The following is an 18376-nucleotide window of genomic DNA, read 5'->3' as shown; positions in this document are numbered from 1 at the left end:
TTAGCTGGGGAAAAAGCGTGACGCCAATCAGGCCCTCGAGGACTGGAGTTGCCCACCCCTGACAAACTAACCAGGTGAAAGCTATGAGCCCTTATTGATCCACTTCAATCAGTGTAGATGAAGGGGAGGAGATCGGTGAAAGAAGGATTTTTAAGCCTTGACATGGATTGTGTATATGTACCATTCAGAGGGTGAATGGGGGGAAAAAATCTAAAGATTTAAGTGCCTTTTGAACGGGGTACGGTAGTAGGTGCCAGGCGCACAGGTTTGAGTGTGTCAAGAACCGCAACGCTGCTGTTTTTTTCACGCTGCGTATCAAGAATGGTCCATCACCCAAAGGACATCGAGCCAACTTGACACCAGCATTGGAGTCAGCATGGGCCAGCATCCCTGTGGAACGCTTTCGACACCTTGTTGTCTATGCCCTGACAGACATCTCTGTATGCCCATCGCAAAGATCCACTGGTTGACGCTTATTTATAAAACCCTCTTAGGCCTCGTTCCCCCCTATCTGAGATATCTACTGCAGTATCATCCTCCACATACAACACCCGTTCTGCCAGTCACATTCTGTTAAAGGTCCCCAAAGCACACATATCCCTGGGTCGCTCCTCTTTTCAGTTCGCTGCAGCTAGCGACTGGAACGAGCTGTAACAAACACTCAAACTGGACAGTTTTTTATCTCAATCTCTTCATTCAAAGACTCAATCATGGACACTGTTACTGACGGTTGTGGCTGCTTTGTGTGATGTATTGTTGTCTCTACCTCCTTGCCCATTGTGCTGTTGTCTGTGCCCAATAATGTTTACCATGTTTTGTTCTGCTACCATGTTGTGTTGCTACCATGCTGTGTTGTCATGTGTTTCTGCCTTGCTATGTTGTCTTATGTCTCTCTATGTAGTGTGTTCTCTCTTATTGTGATGTGTTTTGTCCTATATTTATTGTGTGTGTGTGTGTGTGTGTAATATATTTTAATCCCAGGCCCCCGTCCCCGCAGGAGGCCTTTTGCCTTTTGGTAGGCCGCTATTGTAAATAAGAATTAGTTCTTAACCGACTTGCCTAGTTAAATAAAGGGTAGATAAAATAAAAAATGTAGGCTGTTCTGAGGGCGAAAGGTGGTGCAACTCAATATTAGGAAGGTGTTCCTAATGTTATGTACACTGTGGATATGACACTAGTTGTGTTTCCTTCAGGTGTGTCAGAAGTCTGGGGAGATCTCCTTGCTGAAGCAGCAGCTGAAGGATGTCCAGGGGGAGCTGGCTCAGCGCGTGGGGGAGATTGTCTCTCTGCGTGGCCAGCTTCGGGACTCCCGAGGCGAGCTCGCCACAAGCCAGGCCCTGCTACAAGAGGCCACCTCTGCCGGCCGCCTGCGTACCCTGGAGCTGGAGGTGTGCCAGAACGAGCTGCAGCGCCGCAAGAGTGAGGCCCAGCTCCTCCGCCAGAAGGTGGGCCGCCTGGAGGAGGAGACGGCCCGCCTCCGCCCTGACGCCGCGGCCAATCAGACAAGCCCCCAGGCCCCCGCCCACAATGGTAGTGGAGGCAGGCAGTGCCAGGCCTTCCCTGAGGGGGAGGAGCCACATTTGTTGACCTATGAGAGCGACGAGGCCAAGGCCAAGCGGGCCTATGAGAGCGAGGCCCTCCAAAGCCTCCGGGTGCAGATGGAGAGTCTGAGGGCGGAGTTGGCCACAGAACGCCAGCGGGGGGAGGAGCAGGCGTGCAGCTTTGAGGAGGAGCACAGGGTCTGGCAGGAGGAAAAGGACAAGGTGATTCAGTACCAGAAACAGCTGCAGCAGAACTACGTGGGGATGTACCGGAAGAACCGGGAGCTAGAGGGAATGCTGCGGGAGCTCAGTCTAGAACTGGAGACCCGGGACGAACTGGAGGAGCAGGACGAAGGCAGCGGCAACGAGATCAACTTTGACGAGATCACCGCTACTGAGATCTGACACCACCACCTTCTCTCTCTGTGTGTCTCCCTCTCTCTATCCGCCATATGCATGTGATCCACTAGGAGCATCTACAGGAAGCCAAGAGAGCCTCTATAATTGCTTAGTAGGTCACTTCAGAATCCTTCAGTAGGTCTCCATCAGGGTCAGTATGGTATGTAGCAGTCTTTTTATAGTTGGTCTACTCTGCCTATGTTCCTGCGCTTCCACTTCGTCTCACAAATGTCTTATTATGGTTGACTCCCTCTGGCTAATGTCGACGCACGCGCACACACACTTCCACAAAAGAATGCGCACACACACACACAGCGGCTGTTTCTAGTCTATATTTCAAAATGCAGTTGGAGCATGGACAGCATCTAAGCAGATATGACTCTGTTTGTTTCCTTACCTTTTTAAGATTAAGCTGGGCTTATTGTGTTAAATCTAATAGAAGACTACCAACATCTCTAAGACCTTGATATTAAGCACACTAACGTACCACTGCGACAAGCAGCTTTGGAGGGTTGAATTTATTGGGCCTTCCTGGAACTGGAGCAACCCAATTTCAGCCCTTATTGGCTTTAAATCGTACAAACGCAGTGTGATCTGATGTGACAGTGGGAGAGTACGCTGACCGGGAGAGTGATGGTGGAGTCGGATGAGTCTCGTACAGTGTGGAGGAGATAAATCCTGTCTTTCTGTGGTATTCACTGAACATCATGTAACTCCTCCTATTCCCTAGAAATGTGTACTTCCTCCTTATTCACTGTGTGTGTTCTTGGGAGGTAGAGCCTGATAACACTTGTTTTCTTCGGAGTGTTCTCAAATACAACAGGTTCATTGGCAAAAAAAGAAGGGAAGCGTTTCAATGTTACGATTACCAAAGGTCTCCTCATTCCATGACATCTGAGTATATAAATATGGACATTAGTGATCTCGAATTTCCCTAACACACACACACACACACACACACACAATGTAATTTCATTCGGAATCTGCACAGTATCTTCAGCGAGCAAAACGGACACTGTGGAAATTCAAAAGGAAACCTGTCATTAAAGCACACTCCGATATGCTTTCTATTGTTGTGAAGATAATCTGCTTTCCCAGAAGTACAATAACATGGATGGATTCATCTCTGTGGATCGTTGTTTCTCTGAAAATATTTGTATGCAGCTCTGGCCGTTTTGTGAACGTGCTTTTTGTACAGGTGAGAGGAGCTTGGTCTTTTATAAAGTAAAATTAGACTGGCCAAACTATGACTGTTATCTTTTCAAATTCTGTATAAAGAAGTACACCCATTCACAAAAGAAAGACACTTACTGTAAATGTCCCCCATATCGCTGTTAACCCTTCATTGTAGATATCCCTAGTACTGACAAATCACATATGGGGAAATATAGATATGATCTATTTCAAAATAAACATAGCCACTGTGAATAGACCAAAGCAATGTCCCATGTCCTGTTGGGTCCTTACAGTACCATGTCTGCATATTGACGTTTGAGTGAATGCCCCTTCCATGGTTCAATATTCCATTTTTTTTTTTAAATCCTCAGTATTTGTATGAAGACATTAAATGTATATTTTCATGCTGTAAATTTATTGTACCAACTGACTGTTTTTAATAAAACCATTGATAAAAACGCATTGCTGCTTTTAAATGGCTTACTGATTTGACATCTGTTAGATGCTCTTTATTTTATGTTAAGTCCTGTTTATACAGTGTGCTAACATGTCACTCTCCTGTACCCAGATTGTGTGGCCTGTAGACATTTCACCAAGAATTGGAGAAACTCAGGTCATGTTTACACCTGATATCAACATGTGACTTTCCAATCAAGAGGAACACTATCAGTTTATGGCTCGGTGTGTCTATACATGGTAATAACGTTACCATCAACTGACAGGTGGATCCAAGCCTGCCATCTTCTGGTCACAAGCAGGTGTGCTAGCCACTGCTCCACACTGGCTCAGACCATAGCCAATGATAGAGGCCTCTAGTGGCTAAAAGGCTGTAATTAGCATGAGCTGATCCCTCCTGGTGAGACTGGAGTCATGTTCAACTGAGTCATCAGGAGGGATCTGCCAATCTTGAAGAAAATTGACTACTTCAAAATGGAGATTGCCTCAATGGCGCTGCCCATGCTGTCACAGGCGCTATAATGGCACATAGAGGACTCTATGGCTCGGACAGACACCATTCATTCAGTTCACAGGGGTCCTGGAAGGCACTCTGATTACAGTTTGCATAAATTAGCCAGTGTGTTTAAATGACTTAAGTAAAGTATTGTCCTAAGAAATATGTGTATATTTATTTTACATCATTTGTGAAAGTCTGATGTGATAATTAATACATTATAACAAATAATGAAAAGTGAAAGACTGTGTGAACTGGTGCTTTAGGCCAGCACACACATCACTAGCTGCTGGTTCCCATGGCAGCAGGTCTCTTAGTCCCTTCATTTGATTGACCAGATCTTTCTTGTTCACCATAGAGGAAACAGGAGTTTCCTATTAACCCACAGAATTCCTTCAGATCGTCACTTTTCACTCACTCTTCTCCCCTTCTTCCAACACACTGTAGTTCTGTTTGTTGTTTCTAGTCTCTTTAGGTCTTGGGCCTCCAGGTCAAAGACCCAGTCTTGGGTCAAGGACTTTTGGGGACTTTGACTATAAACACCATGGGGTCTTTGGCCTTGTTGCTGAAAGCCCTGCGGATGATCTCCACAGCGTGGGGGTGAGTCACGCCCTGCAGGGACACTCCATCCACTGACACCAGCTCAAATCCAGCCTGGGGATGCAACCAGAGGAAGGAAGGTTAGAGAGAATACATTTGTCTTGTGCATGCTCTGTTGCTCTAGTTTGTGCACAAACACACACACACACACACATTGCCGTCTTTCAATTCAACATAACGTTACGTTGTTATTTGAGCTCAAAAACATCATTCTGATTGCATTGCTCTCTGTTCTCTTTCTATAATGTGGTGCCAGAGTCTAAATGCACCGGTTCAAAACATGCGTTACGCAAATAATCTAACCCCCCCCCCCCCCCCCCCCCTCTACTCTGCCCTCAAATAAAAGAGCTCCTCCATAAGGCTTATTATAACAAGGATCCCTTGAGATGACCTTGGGCCTCTATCTCATCACTATGTTTGATTTCATCACTAGCTACATTCATATTTCCATGAATCAGGTCAATTCAAATGAGTTGGAAAAGATTTGAATGGAATGTGTGGTGTGATGTTCATAAGGTGAAATGCTTATCTGAATGGTGGTTTATGGGTCATGTTGCAATGAGACCGGTTGTAGCCTTAGAGCTTAGAACAGGTCACAACACAGGATCGAACAGGTGTACCTTCAGGACTTCACACGTGGAGGCGGCTCCTCCTGGGAAGATCTTCTCTATCTTCACCACCGGCTGCACCTTAGACTCCATCCCACCAGAGATACTGATCCCTGGACCAGTAAAACAAAGGCATTATTACATACGTAATCAATCAAAAATGTGTTGAATTGTATGAGTGAAACATCACATTTGTATTGGCTCTGTTGTAAGAGCTACTTTGCTGACCCCTTTCTCTGTAATATGAATGAATTATTATAGAAGTACTGGTGGTGCAACTGTTTGGTAAACCATGAGGACGGCAAACTGTGACAAAGTGACATAAGAATTTTACACAAACTCACCCAGTGACTGCTTAGTCTTGGAGATGCTGACGGTTTTGAACTCGTACTCTATGACCGGAGCGCTGCCATTGAGGCCATTCTCAGAGGAGCTGGGATGACCGTTCACCTGCTCCCTTCCCAACCCCTCTGCTGTGAAGTCAGCGTCCAGGCCAGAGCCAAACACCTGGGACAACAGGGGCCTGCTGCGTCGAGGAGCGCTCTGCAGAGTGAACACAGTTTCTTTCTCCTTTTTACCCTTGGAAGTCCCATTCCTGAAGGGAGACCTCCCCCGCTCTGAGATGGTATCTCCCTGGTCCATTGACACATCAAAGTGGACGGAGCGGACCGTACCACTGTGTCCTCGTAGCGGGGAGCGGGGGTCGGTGGTATTGCTGTGGGCCAGCAGCCAGTTGGGGAGCAGGGGGCTGACGGAGAGAGGACTGAGGGAGTCTGAGGATGCGTAGCCATCCACTGGGACGTCCAGCAGGGGGGGGAATGCTCTGGAGGTATGGGTGTGCTGCTGCCGGGGACTCTGGGACGCAGACAGACGCAGCCGCTCTAGCTCCTCCAGCAGCTGGCTCTCCCTCTCCACCTCCTGGGCACTGTGGAGCTCAAAGCCACCCTGGAAGTCTACATGGGGATTCAGGAGTCAGTAACAACCAAGATCCTGGAGAGCAGACTTGTGTTCCAACACGACTTTAAAACCAGTTTCCAATAATCATGGTCTTCAACCTGAACCACAATTAGTTGAATCAGGTGTGACGGTGCTGGGCTGGAACAAAAGCCCGCACTTCCTCCCCAAAGAATGAATTAAAGAAACACTGCTATACTGTAGATGGGACCGTACTGACCTGGAATGGGGGTGATGAGGTGTCGCCTGGGGGCTCGTCCAGACTGGGGGGAGCGCAGAAGTGGGGATCTGACTACATGATAAAGGGGTAATTTAAAGAATGGAAACACTTTCCTTTAAATGTATGGGTAGTGTGTACATTACTCTATGAATATGCATGTCTTTCCTCACCAGAACGGTACTTCAAGATATCATAGGCCTCCACTTCGAATGGGACCACCATGTTGTTGAAAAGCCCTAGGTCAGCTGGAGGCAGCAGCATTCTAAAGCGGGAGACAGAGAGTTATTAGCTTATAAAAAGAACAGGATTGTTTTCATTGTCCAGTCATCAAATAATTGGATTTGTGAGTTAAGCCGAATGCTAAATCCGTCAACTGGCCGCTCCCCTTCCTATCTAAATCCTTAAAGTGAATGTTGTTACTATTATTGTTGCCTCTCTGTGTACCTGATCTCTCTCAGCAGCAGCAGCTTCTCAGGCCGGTCCAGCACGGCCAGCAGGTGGCGCACCAGGTTCTCCACCACACGCTCTGTTATGTACTGCAAGAAAATAGTGACTATAACACACAGCATGCAAAAATCCATGGAATAAGGATGATAACAGTTCATATTTTCGGTGCCCCTCCTGCCCTTGCCCCATACCCGTCGGCAGGTCTTCATGACGGAGGCCACCTCGTCCTCACTTAGCAGCCTGCGGGCCATGCCCTCCACCACCCCCAGCATCTCTGGGTCTGGCCCGCTGGGTCTGCGCCTGCGCTCCCCATCTAGGGACATAACCAACACCCAGCTGATTGTAGAATACCAACTCAACTCTATAACAAACTAACCCTGGTTTTAGCCATACTTATACTCACAGACACATTGACTCGTAATGACAGAGTAAAACTCCGGTTGAAATAACAGCTAGTTGCACCATTGACTAACGTTATTCTCTTATAGTCTACAGGATCATTGAAGGTACTACTAACCTCCGCCTGCCCCAGATTTGGGGGGGGACTTGGAGCGCCCCTTGGAGGTGTCTCTCCTGCGACCCCTGAACAGCAGGTTGACAAAGGTCTTGGAGCGCTGTAGGGTGCTCCTCTCAGGATTCTTCCCTCCTTTCTGCTGTTTCCTCTGCTTTGTCTGCTTCACCTCTATGGCAGGACAGGAAGGAGACAGGGCCTCAACCAAACCAGACTACACTCAGCCATTTTTACAAAAACAGGTTATTCTGAGTTGTCCAATCATTGCAGTAAACTCCCTTTCTATCTAAACCAGTCCACCACTCTGGCCTCACCTGCTACAGTGACCTGGCTCTGGGAGCGATGGATGGGCTGACTCGGTCTACTGAGGGCCATTAGGACGGCCGTTTTGGGGGACTCTCCTCTCCCCCTGCCTCCCTCCCCCCGGATGGCCGAGTCCTGCAGGAGGGTGGTGGCCCCCAGGCTGTGGCTAGTGTCCGCACCCATCCTGTGAGGCGAGGGGTCGGTCTGGATGGCGGTGTCAGTGCACTGGCCAGACCCAGACGTCTGGTCCTCAGTAGAGATACAGACGTCCACCATGTCCATGCCGAAGGGCAGGCTGGGGGGGAACATGACCTGAGACAGTCCGCTCAGAGAGGAGATGGGAGTCCCAGAGGACAAGGATGAGGCAGAGGAGTTGGAGTCCGAGCCCTGGGAGGAAGACTGCCGAGTCCCATTGCCACTGGCCACTGAGAGGGAGGAGACACACACATCAGCACAGATAGTGTTTGTTTTGGATTGTTTGTGCGGAAAATATATATTTAAAAATAAAAGTTAGCAAAAGTCACCAGTGGCACGTTGCTTTCTTAAATAATTCAAAAACACACCTGAAACATAATATAGGCTACATGAGGTAAGATGGTTACATACACTTGTTAAGCCATCTGTATTCTGCCACCATCTCCTTGTAGGCAGGGTATCGTCCCGCTTCCTGCAAAGATGCGGCCAGAGATATGCAAATAGGTTACAGTAGAGTTCTTGACCCGTTCACAGGATCAAGAGTAACTCTAGAACCACAAAGAAAGAGTCATATATAACGTAGAGAAAGAGCAGCAAAAAGGTCCACACGTCGACAACAAGCAATGGAAATCGCTTTATTCCCAACACATATTCCACCTTTGACATGCTTCGTACTGTTATTTTCCCTAGTACTGGTAATAGTGTTTCCCTTTTAAAGAGGGGCCAAGGCGAGGTAAAGAATTGGAGAACATTAAGGTACAAAACGCGCCTGTGTGCTTTTGATCATCACCTGATCCTGGCCGAGCTGCCTGGTGAATAATGCATGCGGCCTGGATATTTTTCACAGGGTGAAACCCAACCCGCCACAGGTAAAGTGAGCGAGCAATATTACGACTGTACGCCAGCTGTCTACCCTGCCACGCAACCTGCTCTCTTGGTGTGTGTACTGTAGTAACGGTGTCCGTGTGTGTGTGAGAGAGACCGTGAGTGAGTGACTGTGTGGGCCATTTTCACTGACCATTACAATTGGGCTACACACTTTCTCAATGGAGAGTAGTCATGGTTCATTCTGGAAGGTGATACACCTTCATTACCAGGTCATCAATACACCAAGAAGCATGGATCTCCACTCGTAAATATGAACGCAGTGGTGGAAAGAAATCTACAACAGTCTCATTTGGATCTATATTGAATCTCAGGCTCTAATTGTCTGTTTTCAAGGTCAAAGGTCAACCTCACTCACCTTGATGGTCAGCATGATGTGTGTGTGGCTCTTCAGCACCTCCACGGCACTGCTGTGGCTGATGTCCTCAAAGCTTACACCGTTGGCCGCAAGGATCTGGTCGCCCATATTGATGCCGTTCCGTTCACCCAGACCGCCAGGATCCAATCTGACACCGCACACATCATAATATCACTAAACAGAGCCGGGCATAAGAGTCCGACACAGCACAGGAAATACAGACACTGCAAACTAAGCAAGGATTTAAAGGATGAATTCAAAAAGCGGGTTCAACTTTATTTCTAACGATTTCTTTGTTTCTCAAGCCGGAGATGTTGCAGTATGAGCCTACTTGGAGACGTAGATGCCCAGGCCGAACTCCTTGCCCCCTCGGATGTTGAAGCCCAGGCAGTAGTCATCTGAGGTGGTGTAGATGTGGATGATCCTCCGCAGGGCCCCATCTGAGCTGGCCACCGAGGCGGAGGGTGTACGCCCACTCTCCTCCACCACCATCCTACCGTGGATCAGATCCACCCTGCAATGGAGATATGTTATGGGGTCAAATGTTTTCGTGATGTATACTGGCACATATGGATACACACTGCTTTATTATGAGTAATCAAACCACTGATATATACTGAGTGTACAAAACATTATGAACATTATGCTCTTTCCATGACAGACTGACCAGGTGAATCCAGGTGAAATCTATGATCCCTTAATGATGTCACTTGTTAAATGCACTTCAAATCAGTGTAGATGAAGGGGAGGTGACAGGTTAAAGAAGGATTTTTAAGCCTTGAGACAACTGAGACATGTATTGTGTATGTGCCATTCAGAGGGTGAATGGACAAGACAAAATATTGAAGTGCCTTTAGACGGGGTATGGTAGTAGGTGCCAGGCACACGGGTTTGAGTCTGTCAAGAACTGCAACGCTGCTGTTTTTTTTTTTACACTCAACACTCGGTGTATACTGGTGCATAAGGATATACACTGCAATAGAGTTATACTCACTAACATTTAGGCTAGGAGTAATCAAACCATTGATATATATACTGTATACATGTATCAAATACATGTAAAGACATGATCAGACCTATTTAAGTACTTAAAGACAGAACTATGGAATTTAAGTTGCTAATTAGATAAAGCTTTATTGACAGGATTCTAACTAGACACAATCGAATCAGTAAGACAATTCAAGGGGTGAAAGGAACTCACAATTCCAAACTGTGGCTCTGAATTGACAGACAAAATGTGTAATTCATAATCGGAGGACTGTGCTTACCAGGTTGTCTTCTCTTTGGAGTAGCGGATACCGGGTACTTTGCCCACACGTCTCACCACCATCCTCAGTCTGTTGTTCCCTGTCAGGACTTTAACTGCACTGCTCATAGTGATGCTCTCCAAGCTCACCCCATTCACCTCCACCAGCTTGTCCCCCACACACAGGCCTGCCTGCTCTGTGGACATATGCAGTGCTTTCGTGAAGTATTCAGACCCCATGACTTTTTCCACATTTTGTTACGTTGCAGCCTTATTCTTCTAAAATAGATTTTTTTTTAATCCATAAGTATTCAGACCCTTTTACTCAGTACTTTGTTAAAGCCCCTATGGCAGCGATTACAGCCTCAAGTCTTCTTGGGTATGACGCTACAAGCTTGGCACACCTGTATTTGGGGAGTTTCTCCCATTCTTTTCTGCAGATCCTCTCAAGCTCTGTCAGGTGGGATGGGGAGCGTCGCTGCACAGCTATGCTCGATCGGGTTCAAGTCCGGACTCTGGCTGGGCCACTCAAGGACATTCAGAATTGCCATTGTAAAAATGGCGCCGGAGCAGAAGGCAGACGTTTTACGTGCCCCCAACCGATTGTGTATTTGTTCGTTCATGTGCGTTGTTTAACTTATTTTTTGTACTTATTTTGTACATAATGTTGCCGCTACCATCTCTTATGACCGAAAATAACTTCTAGACATCAGGACTGCGATGACTCACCATGGACTAGCAGAATCCTTTTTCTTCTTTCACGACACCGATGAGCCCGAGGCGGAGGATATACGGCTCCCTCTGGAACAGGCTCCGACCCCAGTGATCTGCATGAAGAGGAGGTGGAGAAAGATAGGCCGGAGGGCGAGCTGCCTTCTGAGGAGTCAGAGGTGATCGAATAAACCTCCACTCCCCTCAATTCTGCTCGCAAACATGCAATCTTTGAACAATAACATGGACGAGTTATCGGGAAGATTAAACTACCAACGGGACATTTAAAAACTTCTTATGCTTCACGGAGTCGTGGCTGAACGACGACAATATCAACATACAGCTGGCTGGTTATACGATGTACCGGCAGGATAGAACAGCAGCGTCTGGTAAGACCAGGGGCGGCGGTCTATGTATTTTTGTAAACAACAGCTGGTGCACGATTATCTAAGGAAGCCTCGAGCCATTTTTTGTTTCACATGATAAGCTGCAGACCACATTACCTACCGAGAGAGTTTCATCTATATTCTTTGTAGCTGTTTACATACCACCACAGTCAGAGGCTGGCACTAAGCATTGCATGAGCTGTATTCCGCCATAAGCAAACAAGAAAACGCCCACCCAGAGGCGGCGCTCCTAATAGCCGGGGATTTTAATGCAGGGAAACTGAAATCAGTTTTACCTAATTTCTATCAACATGTTAAATGTGCAACCAGAGGGAAAAGAACTCTGGACCACCTATACTCCACACACAGAGATGCATACAACAGTCTCACTCGCCCTCCATTTGGCAAGTCTGACCATAATTCTATCCTCCTGATTCCTGCTTACAAGCTAAAATTAAAGCAGGAAGCACCAGTGACTAGATCAATAAAGTGGTCCGATGAAGCAGATGCTAAACTACAGGACTCTTTCGCTAGCACAGACTGGAATATGTTCCGGGATTCCTCCAATGGCATTGAGGAGTACACCACATCTGTCATTGACTTCATCAATAAGTGCATCGATGACGTCGTCCCCACAGTGACTGTACGTACAATTGAAGTCGGAAGTTTACATACACCTTAGCCAAATACATTTAAACTCGGTCTTGGTCAGTTAGAATCACCACTTTATTGTGAAATGTTAGAATAATAGTAGAGTGATTTATTTCAGCTTTTATTTATTTCATCACATTCCCAGTGAGTCAAGTTTACAAACGCTCAATTATTATTTGGTAGCATTGCCTTAAACAATTTAAACTTAGGTCAAATGTTTGGGGTAGCCTTCCACAAGCTTCCCACAATAAGTTGGGTGAATTTTGGCCCATGCCTCCTGACAGAGCTGGTGTAACTGAGTCAGGTTTGTAAGCCTCTTTGCTTGGACACACTTTTTCAGTTCTGCCCACAAATGTTCTATAGGATTGAGGTCAGGGCTTTGTGATGGCCACTCCAATACCATGACTTTGTTGTCCTTAAGACATTTTGCCACAACTTTGGAAGTATGCTTGGGGGTCATTGTCCATTTGGAAGACCCATTTGCGACCAAACTTTATGTTCCTGACTGATGTCTTGAGATGTTGCTTCAATATATCCACATAATTTCCCTTCCTCATGATGCCATTTATTTTGTGAAGTGCACCAGTCCCTCCTGCAGCAAAGCACCCCAACAACATGATGCTGCCACCCCCGTGCTTCACTGTTGGGATGGTGTTCTTCGGCTTGCAAGCCTCCCCTTTTTTCCTCCAAACATAACGATGGTCATTATGGCCAAACGGTTATATTATTGTGTCATCAGACCAGAGGAAATTTTTCCAAAAAGTACCATCATTGTCCCCATGTGCAGTTGCAAACCGTAGTCTGGCTTTTTTATGGCGATTTTGGAGCAGTGGCTTCTTCCTTGCCGAGCGGCCTTTCAGGTTATGTCGATATAGGACTCGTTTTACTGTGGATATAGATACTTTTGTACCCGTTTCCTCCAGCATCTTCACAAGGTCCTTTGCTGTTCTTCTGGGATTGATTTGCACTTTTTGCACCAAGGTACGTTCATCTCTAGGAGACAGAACACGTCTCCTTCCTGAGCGGTATGACGGCTGCTTGGTCCCATGGTGTTTATACTTGTGTACAAAGATAAAGATGAACGTGGTACCTTCAAGCGTTTGGAAATTGCTCCCAATGATGAACCAGAGTTGTGGAGGTCTACAATTATTTTTCTGAGGTCTTGGCTGATTTCTTTTGATTTTCCCATAATATCAAGCAAAGAGGCATGGAGTTTGAAGGTAGACCTTGAAATACATCCACAGGTACACCTCAAATAGGCTAATTAACATAATTTGAGTCAATCAGAAGCTTCTAAAGCTATGACATCATTTTCTGGAATTTTCCGAGCTGTTTAAAGGCACAGTCAACTTGGTGCATGTAAACTTCTGACCCACTGGAATTGTGATACAGTGAATTATAAGTGAAATAATGTCTAAACAATTGTTGGAAAAATGACTTGTGTCATGCACAAAGTAGATGCCCTAACCGACTTGCCAAAACTATAATTTGTTAACAAGGAATGTGTGGAGTGGTTGAAAAACAAGTTTTAATTACTCCAACCTAAGTGTATGTGAACTTCCGACTTCAACTGTACATACCCCAACCAGAAACCATGGATTACAGGCAGCATCCACACTGAGCTAAAGGCTAGAGCTGCTGCTTTCAAGGAGCGGGACTCTAACCCGGAAGCTTATAAGAAATTCCGCTATGCCCTCCGACGAACCATCAAACAGGTAAAGCTTCAATACAGGACTAAGATCAAGTCATACTACACCGGCTCTGACGCTCGTCGGATGTGGCAGGGCCTGCAAACCATTACAGACTAGAAAGGAAAGCACAGCCGAGAGCTGCCCAGTGACACGAGCCTACTGGATGAGCTAAACCACTTCTATGCTAGCTTTGAGGCAAATAACACTGAAACATGCATGAGACCGCTGTACTGGAGGACTGTGTAATCACGCTCTCCACAGCCGATGTGAGTAAGACCTTTAGACCGGTCAACAGTCACAAGGCTACAGGGCCAGACAGATTACCAGGACGTGTACTGCGAGTATGCGCTGACCAACTAGAAAGTGTCTTCACTGACATTTTCAACCTCTCCCTGTCCGAGTCTGTAATACCAACATGTTTTAAGCAGACCACCATAGTGCCTGTGCCCAAGAACACTAAGGTAACCTGCCTAAATGACTACAGACCCGTAGCACTCACGTCTGTAGCCATGAATTTCTTTGAAAGACTGGTCATGGCTCACATTAACACCATCAACCCTAGACTCACTCCAATTTGCATACTGCCCCAACAGATCCACAGATGATGCCGTATCTATTGCACTCCACACTGCTTTTTCCCACCTGGACAGAAGGAACACCTATGTGAGAATGCTATTCATTGACGACAGCTCAGCGTCGTGCCCTCAAAGCTCATCAATAAGCTAAGGACCCTGGGACCAAACACTTCCCTCTGCAACTGGATCCTGGACTTCCTGACGGGCTGCCCCAGACATCCGCCACGCTGACCCTCAACACAGGGGCCCCTCAGGGGTGCGTGCTCAGCCCCCTCCTGTACTCCCTGTTCACTCATGACTGCACGGCCAGGCACGACTCGAACACCATCATTAAATTTGGCAATGACACAACAGTAGGCCTGATCACCGACAACAATGAGACAGCCTATAGGGAGGAGGTCAGAGACCTGGCCGTGTGGTGCCAGGACTACAACCTCTCCCTCAATGTGATCAAGATAAAGGAGATGATTGAAGATTACAGGAAAAAGAGGACCGAGCATGCCCCCATTCTCATCGACGGGGATGCAGTGGAGCAGGTTGAGAGCTTCAAGTTCCTTGGTGTCCACATCACCAACAAATTAACTTGGCCCAAGCACACTGACAGTCGTGAAGCGGTCATGACAAAACCTTTTCCCCCTCAGGAGACTGAAAATATTTGGCATGGGTCCTCAGATCATCAAAAGGTTCTACAGCTGCATCATCGAGAGCTGCATCATCGAGACCTGACTGGTTGCATCACTGCCTGGTATGATAACTGCTCGGCCTCCGACCGCAAGGCACTACAGAGGGTAGTGCAAACGGCCCAGTACATCACTGGGGCCAGGCTTCCTGCCATCCAGGACCTCTGTACCAGGCGGTGTCAGAGGAAGGCCCTGAAAATTGTCAAAGACTCCAGCCGCCCTAGTCATAGACAGTTCTCTCTGCTACCACATGGCAAGCGGTATTGGAGCGCCAAGTCTAGGTCCAAGAAGCTTCTAAAACAGCTTATACCCCCAAGTAATAAGACTCCTGAACATCTAGTCAAATGGCTACCCAGACTATTCACATTGCCCCCCCCCCTCCCCTCCACTGCCACTCTCTGTTGTCATCTATGCATAGTCACTTTAATTAACTCTGTCTACATGTACATACTACCTCAACTAACCGGTGCCCTTACACATTGACTCTGTACCAGCACATCCCTGTATATATTATTTTTTACCGCTCCTCTTTAATTACCTGTTACTTTTCTCTTATTCTTATCCATGTTTTTTTTTTAACTGCACTGTCGGTTAGGGGCTCGTAAGTAAGCATTTCACTGTAAGGTCTACACCTGTAGATTTGTCCCAAAGTCACTCCTGCATTGTCTTGGCTGTGTAATTAGGGTCGTTGTCCTGTTGGACGGTGAACCTTCTCCCCAGTCTGAGGTCCTGAGCGCTCTGGAGCAGGTTTTCATCAAGGATCTCTCTGTACTTTGCTCCGTTCATCTGTCGATTGATCCTGACTAGTCTCCCAGTCCCTGCCGCTGAATAACATACCCACAGCATGATGCTTCCACCACCATGCTTCACCGTAAGGATGGTGCCAGGTTTTCTCCAGACGTGAAGCTTGGCATTCAGGCCAAAGAGTTCAATCTTGGTTTCATCAGACCAGAGAATCTTGTTTCTCATGGTCTGAGAGTCCTTTAGGTGCCTTTTGGCAAACTCCAAGCATGCTGTCATGTGCCCTTTACTGAGGAGTGGCTTCCTTCTGGCCACTCCACCATAAAGGTGTGATTGGTGGAGTGCTGCAGAGATGGTTGTCCTTCTGGAAGGTTCTTCCATCAACACAAAGGAACTCTGGAGCACTGTCAGAGTCACCATTGGGTTCTTGGTCACCTCCCTGACCAAGGCCCTTCTCACCCGATTGCTCAGTTTGACAGGGTGGGCAGCTCTAGGAAGAGTCTTGGTGGTTCCAAACATCTTCCATTTAAGAATGATGGAGGCCACTGTGTTCTTGGGGACCTTCAATGCTGCAGAAATCTTTTGGTACCCTTCCCCAGATCTGTGCCTCTACACAATCCTGTCTCGAAGCTCTACAGACAATTCCTTCGACCTCATGGCTTGGTTTTTGCTCTGACATATACTGTCAACTGTGGAACCTTATATAGACAGGTGTGTGCCTTTCCAAATCATGTCCAATCAATTTACAATCAAGTTGTAGAAACATCTCAAGGATGATCAATGGAAACCAGATGCACCTGGGCTCAATTTCAAGTCTCATTTCAAAGGGTCTGAATACTTAAATATTTGCATTTATTTATTTGCAAACATTTCTAAAAACCTGTTTTCGCTTTGTCGTTATGGGGTATTGTGTGTAGATTGATGAGGGGGAAAAATATTTAATACATTTTAGAATAAGGCTGTAACGTAACAAAATGTGGAAGACGTCAAGGGGTCTGAATACTTTCCGAATGCACTGTACAGTACATGCATGGACACAGACATACAGATGCAGACGCTCACACACACACAGTCGGTCTCTCAATTTAAAAACAGTCAAGGTAGAACAGTGTCACTCATGTTATGTCACACCTGTCATGTGTAGACTAAATGTGTAACACAGATATATAGTTGTCTGGATGTATTGCTTACCTGCGGAGCTGTTGTCCTCTACCTTGCTGACAAAGATGCTGAGGCCGTGCTCTGAGCCTCCACGCACGCTGAAGCCCAGCCTGCCGTCCTCACTCTTATCCACTGTGACCGTATGGATGTCCTCACTGTCATCTCCACCTGACAAACACGTGATAGATCAATACAGATACTACCAGGTGAACTCCAAGAGGAAATTCTGTTATAAGTTTGATGAGTGATACTTTGATAATATAAGGGATCACAAAAAGGCACCTTCTGCCTGTATGTCTTACGAAGTTAATTTTATGCCACAATTTATAATCTGTCTTCAAAGAGCTGAACACATTAATTAAGAAAACAAATGGTGCTTAACTTGTCTGTGTAGCAGTATATGGATTGTGATGAGGGGAAGCCTATATGCCAGACACTGGTCATGCCTTAGAGGGCACGATGATCTGATCTGAGCCAATCTCTGGTGTGGTGTATCAGAGCGGCAGCCTCACCGTCCACAGGAGAGTTGATGAGGATGACCCGGCCCATGGGGGAGGAAGATCGGATTCCCCGGCGCTGCTGCTGCTTCCGGAGGAGGTGGTGCGTAGCCGTGCCTGACCTCTGAGTCCCGGGGGCTGCGTCCCTGCGAGAGGGGTCTGACGAGTGAGCCATGGCCAGGAGCTGGGTCCTCTTTCACACACGCCTACCCAGTACACACTCCTCCAGGGGCTCAGCGCTGGATGAAGGAGCCTAGAACAGAAGGAGATAGAGGCTCAGGGTTGATGAAACCAGATAATAGTACAATTCAATGGCTTGAAATTGTCATAAATGCATGCACCCGAAGCCAGAACATAAACTAGCAGAATATATTGGCACGATTGAGTAGCATGGTAACTTACCAGTGCAGATGGGTGGTTTGTGATATGTTGGCAGACCCACCTCCTCCCTGGACTCACACTCTGGTCCATTCCTGGCCATGGTGAATCTCACTCCCCCGCCTAACACCATGAGAAACACAGACCTGTCCAGTGTATGCAGTAGGTCAGATATCATGCAGGATCAGATACCTCATCCAATTGAATAACCAACCAAATGTTATGTGCAAACTGATAAGGATACATGTTGCTCAATTATTTCCAAACATGCTGCAATTTCTTAGATCATATCGACTGTAGGTTGAGCAATGATGAACGGCTGAGCTCTTTTTTGATAACGGGTTCTTAAGCTTACTTTCATCAACCTGCCTGACCCAATTACAGACACGATGTCACATGCCTTCGATGCCATGGATACCTTGGACTAAACTTAACCCAATGCGTGATAAACCCGGTGTCGTCATGAAGGAGGATTTCCCCCATGCGCCTACGGCTTGTTGGGACCTTGGA

At 46.8% G+C, this 18376-nt stretch overlaps 2 protein-coding genes across 5 annotated transcripts in view; one reads left to right on the top strand and one right to left on the bottom strand.

The window, feature by feature from the left end:
* The window catches only part of LOC109865848 (leucine zipper putative tumor suppressor 2 homolog), a 47082-nt gene extending 43504 nt beyond the window's left edge, over positions 1-3578 (top strand). For all 4 annotated transcript variants that reach the window (XM_020454320.2, XM_020454316.2, XM_020454317.2 and 1 more), the window contains one exon: positions 1194-3578. In XM_020454320.2, coding sequence (XP_020309909.1) covers positions 1194-1946 — 753 coding nt within the window. In that variant the 3' untranslated portion in view covers positions 1947-3578. The remainder of the gene's footprint in view (positions 1-1193) is intronic.
* On the bottom strand, positions 3578-18013 carry LOC109865143 (PDZ domain-containing protein 7). Its single transcript, XM_020453253.2, has 16 exons — positions 17891-18013; positions 17504-17741; positions 17022-17159; positions 10418-10592; positions 9481-9663; positions 9150-9297; positions 8318-8378; positions 7723-8136; positions 7415-7579; positions 7089-7210; positions 6895-6986; positions 6621-6712; positions 6451-6522; positions 5621-6229; positions 5289-5389; positions 3578-4722 (listed from the first exon to the last, which is right to left on the bottom strand). Exons 2-16 carry the CDS (start codon positions 17661-17663, stop codon positions 4579-4581), a joined length of 2676 nt encoding a protein of 891 aa, XP_020308842.1. The 5' UTR covers positions 17664-17741; positions 17891-18013; the 3' UTR covers positions 3578-4578.
* Between the last annotated feature and the right edge of the window lie 363 nt (positions 18014-18376).

The sequence above is a fragment of the Oncorhynchus kisutch genome, linkage group LG20, assembly GCF_002021735.2.
Source record: "Oncorhynchus kisutch isolate 150728-3 linkage group LG20, Okis_V2, whole genome shotgun sequence".
Taxonomy (NCBI): Eukaryota; Metazoa; Chordata; class Actinopteri; order Salmoniformes; family Salmonidae; genus Oncorhynchus; species Oncorhynchus kisutch.
Note: the sequence above shows the minus strand (reverse complement) of the source record. Positions and strands in the feature narration are given on the sequence as shown.